A 5502-nucleotide genomic window follows, 5' to 3' on the forward strand; every position below is an offset into this window, starting at 1 on the left:
AGAAGAGAGGGCCAATGAAGTGGCCATCCTGGGGTTGATAAAGCACTGAGCCTGTTGTGTACACATAGGCAAATCCTGCTCCAAATGCACACCAATATTGGCTCTAAGAATCTTAGTGTACTGGCTTATCTTTAGTTGCTTATGACTAATATTATATTATCTTTAATTGCTCATAAGTAATATCAGTTTATCTTTATTCATAAGTAAATTACTCCTAACGCACATGAGTGATTTACATACTATCAATATGTATTTTTTAAAGTTGCAAATATATTTGTGTATATAAATGAATAAATTACTCATGTGAGCTAAGTCTCTAATATGATTATGTCATGTTGCACCTACTCTGCAGTGCCACGTTAAAGCCCCACTCTGTTCAGATATCTGCATCTGCTTCTGCTTGAGATAAAACCATTCTACATACATATTCAATGCTCCATTCTTTATTTCTTGTCTATAAGCCCAGATGCTTTATTTTGAGCCATTAAGGCAATCTGAAAACTGGGATAAGGCTTACAACTGGAAGATGCTTATATGTTTTTTCAAGTACCTCAACTCAACCACTACCTTAAACCCAAGCTCTAGTTTAGCAGTAGCTAGTTCTTGCTTAGTAGAAGCCCAAGATCTCATCTGTTAGGACTCTCACCAGAAACTAGCTGTGAGAAAGCTTCCATTTATAGCATAAAGACAATGTATTCCTTATGACTGCTGTGTCTGTCATGTCCCAGAGACCATCACAGAGTTCAACATACTACCGCCACTTGTATATACGAGAAGCAATGTGCTTGTTGTCTTCCGTACAGTCACATAAACTGTAGTACTTACTATTGGTACCATGCTTATGAAAACTAACATGGCAGTTCATAGTTCACACTTTCTCTGATTAATTAGGTCAGGTTGTGTAATTATAGATTTGAATGGCAGTAAGCTGATACTTTTTAAAATATCAAATTAACAAAGCAATTACATTAATGGATTTATTTAGGATATCCGGAATCAAAGAAGATACAGACATCACCGAAAAGCTGAATTGGTGAAACTCCAGCAGACTTTGAATGCACTTAACTCCAAGACAGCATTTTATGAAGAACAAATTAATTATTACAACACCTACATAAAAACTTGCTTAGACAACTTAACAAGAAAGTAAGTTGAGTTGTCTTGTCTTCCAGTATTTCAGTGTGCTTTATCAGGCGGGGAGAGCAGGTATAAATCTGTAGTTGAAAGTTTTGATTCTGACAGATTGACAATCCATGGATTAGAAAGTTAATGGAAGTCATCACTGTAACCTGAATCAAAACCTGGAAAGTAAAGTCTCGCATTATTTAAAGCTACCTTACAGAAAGAGGCCTGAGATGTATACATGTTTTGAATAAATTTAATTGGTGTTACTTCACACATATTAGCACGCTTTGAAATTGTGAACATTTGGGAAGTAATTATTGATTTTCTTCCTTCATTAAAAGGATTATGCTTTGTCTTTCAAATGCAAAAGGGGCAAATAAATCATAGAATGGTTTGGGTTGGAAAGGACCTTAAGATCATCTAGTTCCAACCCCCCTGCCATTGGCAGGGGTACCTCACGCTAGACCAGGTTGCTCAAGGCTCTGTCCAGCCTGGCCTTGAACACTGCCAGGGGTGGGGTAGACGCAGCTTCTCCAGGCAACCTGTTCCAGTGCCTCACCACCCTCACTTTAAAGAACTTCTTCCTTATATCCAATCTGAACTTACCCTGTTTTAGTTTGAATCCATTACCCCATGTCCTATCACTACAGTCCCTGACGAAAAGTCCCTCTCTGGCATCCTTGTAGGCCCCCTTCAGATACTGGAAGGCTGCTATGAGGCCTCCACGCGGTCTTCTCTTCTCCAGGCTGAACAGCCCCAACTTTCTCAGCCTGTCTTCATACAGGAGGTGCTCCAGCCCTCTTATCATCCTCGTGGCCCTCCTCTGGACTTGCTCCAACCGGTCCATGTCCTTTTTCTGTTGAGGACACCAGAACTGGACACAATACTCCAAGTGAGGCCTCACAAGAGCAGAGTAGAGGGGCAGGATCACCTCCTTTGACCTGCTGGTCACGCTTCTTTTGATGCAGCCCAGGACATGGTTGGATTTCTGGGCTACAAGCGCACACTGGAGCCAGCTCATGTTAAGTTTCTTATCAACCAAGACCCCCAAGTCCTTCTGCTCAGGGCTGCTCTGTATCTCTTCTTTGCCCAACCTGTAGCTGTGCCTGGGATTGCCCCAAATGCCTAAATAATCTTATCTTTTGGGTACGATATAGTTACTTGAGGGCAAGCCCCCATTAGTGCCACTGATGTGTCGAAATGAAAACACTTTACTGACATGAACAGGAGCTTACCTCACTGATCCAAAAATGAACTCTAATGGCCAATCTTACTTAACACCTATGTCACTGTAAGCTTATAAAGTGCTATTTTACAGTGATGGTGGACTCTTTTGGATTGCGATTGCATTTCACAACAGAGTTTAAAAAAGTGCTAAAAATGTTGATTCAAAATTGTCAAAGTGTTTAAACTATTCACTATGTGCTAAAAATCCTTCTAATTCTTAGATTTGTTCTGAATGTTAATTCTGTTCATTAATAGGAGTTCAAGAAAGCAAAGACTGAAGGAAAGCTAAATATGGCTAGAAGAATAGTTGAAGTATAAAATACCTGGTAGATAAATTTAAAAGCCGTTTTCTTGTTCTCTTACCAGAAATTCACGGAGGTCAATTAAAGTAGATGGGAAAGAAGAGGTGAAGGGAAGCAAAAAACTGAAGCAGACCTCATTAAAGTACACAGCTGCAAGACTGCATGAAAAAGGCGTCATCTTAGAAATTGAAGATCTTCAAACCAACCAGTAAGTGTGGTATAAAAAATTCAGAGTGTTTTCTAATCAACATTTTCTTAAGGGGATTTTGTTAAAAGAAACCTTTGCCATCTCCTATGCCACACTTAAAATTACCTTAGACTTTTACATTCGGAACACTGATAAAGCATAATTGTCATAATTCATTTTTTCCCTTGTACCTCACTATATGATTACCTTGGGGAAATATTTAAGTAAGTCTGTTTTGGCATTAGCTCTAGACGAAACCAGTACAAGCCCAGCAGCACACTCACTGCTACTGACTGACTTGTTAAGCAATTGCAGCAGTTATTTCTTTCATTTACTGACCAGTCACTTTCATTTACTAACCAAACACCTTGTTTTCTGCATTGCCTCATTATGGCAAGGTGAACAGATGTGGTAGCTTAACATCCCTTTTGTGCCCATCCATTTTGAGGCCACTGCAGTGAAAACCTTCCATGCTCTGCACCCTTCCATCCATCTTCTGCATGGAAAAAAGTTTTCCAGATGCAGTTTTTTTCCAGGTGGGTTTGCCAGGCAGAGGAAGCCACATGACGCAAACTGAAACCTGGGGAGAGTGTGTATGCACCTGCAGGGAGACAGTTGGGCACAGCAGAGCAAAAATCTGGGTGCTCTGTTCCTATGCTGTAGACCCTTGATCATCTTTGTTCTCTGAACTTCCCACAGCTTTCTCTCCTCTTCCCCCACCCAATACAAAAGAGAGAGCTGTGCATTCTATGCAGGAGAGATGGGGTGGTTCATTTGGCACTATTTACACTATTCATGATCAAAGTGTGTTCTGCAGGATTTTTCCCAGAAGCTGTGGACTGTATAAAACTGTACAGCATACATAATCAGTTATCCTTTTTTTTTCAAGGTTTAAGAACGTGATGTTTGATATCACACCTGGAGAAGAAGTGGGTGACTTTGAAATCAAAGCAAAATTTTTGGGGGTTGAGATGGAAAAAGTGCAGCTCCATTTCCAGGTAGAGTTTGAATTTTGTTTATTTGCTATACAGTCACAGTTGCTTTAAATATAAACTATTTTGGATTTTTTTTATATGTATTCATGAATTGTTCAATCAGCACAGAGCAGCAGATCATGTGGGGAATAACTATATGGCTTCTGTAGGATGCTGGGCACAGAGTTGTGTTAACATCTATATCAGGGCAACTACATGAAAACAAATGCCACATTAGTTCAGTGGCAAGCAGGAAGAACAAGGAGAAAACAAAAATACACAGAAAATGGTATTTCTTCTGGTTTGCTGTTACTGACAGTCTGCAATTTGGGATCTAGAAAGCATGTAATGTTTTCTACACCTATCTAATAGTTGCTTGTAATTCTCTAAATTTCAAAGGACCTGGAGCTTTAGATGGTTATCATATGATGAAAAAGACCCCATCGTGTTTTTGTAAAGTATGGATTCAAACAGAGATTAATGATGTTATTTCTGATTACAGGATTTGCTTCAGATGCAGTACGAAGGTGTGGCTGTAATGAAAATGTTTGATAAGGCTAAAGTGAACGTGAATTTGCTCATATTCTTGTTGAATAAGAAGTTCTATGGAAAATGAGTGTCTTCAACTATCATGGTCTGCATTCATCAGTGTGAAGTCTGTTCAGTATTTTTTTTTTTTCCTTTTAAATATTCGTTTGGAGTTTGTCATTGTAGACGCTTTAACTTTTAAAAAAACCTAAAACACCAAATGTTCAAAGGAATGTACACAGTGCCTTTCAGCACTGAAAATGAAGCAGAAAAATAGGATATAGATTAAATTAAATAGTTCCAGATTTCATTGGTGTTGGTACTTTTAAATCAAAATATTGTTTAGGACGCTCTGCTATTGTGGTTGTATGGATTTTAAGGTAGGCAGAAATTGATTTTAGTTGAATATATAAACCTCTTCCTATTAAAACATTTTTAAATGACCTTGGATATATAATATAGTTCTTATTAGACTCTAAGTATTTACTAAAAGAAATCCTAATTTGTCTCTAGGGGATAGTTTGGACAAATACTTAGTTACATACTAAGCCTATTTTGTGGCAGTTGTCAATTGTAAAGCAAACTTTTGGTGCAATTCAAAAAATTTTTATAGGTAATTATAAAATGACAAAAACATCTTACTGTACAAAAAAATATTTTGTGATTCATTCCTATTAAATGCACTACTGCCTCGTGTAAAATGACATTTTCTACATTTTCACAGCCTTTGGAGTGGCATTGGGGAAATCTGAATAGTGAACATACACTGTTCAGTTCGAAGTATTTGAATACGTAAATTGTGCCTGTCTTTTTTTTTTTTGTTGTTGTAAGAAAATAAATGCAATAAAATCAGTTTTTAGATTGGGTTTTTTAATATTCTTTGGAGATTGTTCTATGTAAAATAAACATTACCTAATTAAACTGGCTTAGTTCCTAAATTTCATTTAAAAGAATTGTAAAAGCAGCAATACAGACCATAGCGAAAGAACCTCCTTCAGTGCTTTTATAATATGAATCTAATTAAGCTTGATTGTCCTCACAATACACTTTACAAAGGTTGCTCAGCAGTGAAGACTTCATGGCCCTTGTACCACTGAACATGATGATGATTTTGCTGTCTACAGTAGGTAATGTGATATGTATATACATTTATATGTAT

At 37.6% G+C, this 5502-nt stretch overlaps 1 protein-coding gene across 1 annotated transcript in view; it reads left to right on the top strand.

Moving 5' to 3' along the window:
• LOC104402989 (ras GTPase-activating-like protein IQGAP2) overlaps window positions 1–4858 on the top strand; it is a gene marked incomplete at its 5' end in the record, with an annotated part of 6506 nt that extends 1648 nt beyond the window's left edge. Inside the window, 4 exons of the mRNA XM_010011002.1 lie at window positions 986–1146; window positions 2719–2862; window positions 3731–3839; window positions 4318–4858. Of these exons, the coding sequence (XP_010009304.1) occupies window positions 986–1146; window positions 2719–2862; window positions 3731–3839; window positions 4318–4431 (528 nt within the window). The remainder of the gene's footprint in view (window positions 1–985; window positions 1147–2718; window positions 2863–3730; window positions 3840–4317) is intronic.
• Window positions 4859–5502: the final 644 nt, after the last annotated feature.

Source organism: Nestor notabilis, unplaced genomic scaffold, assembly GCF_000696875.1.
Source record: "Nestor notabilis isolate BGI_N333 unplaced genomic scaffold, ASM69687v1 scaffold32493, whole genome shotgun sequence".
Taxonomy (NCBI): domain Eukaryota; kingdom Metazoa; phylum Chordata; class Aves; order Psittaciformes; family Psittacidae; genus Nestor; species Nestor notabilis.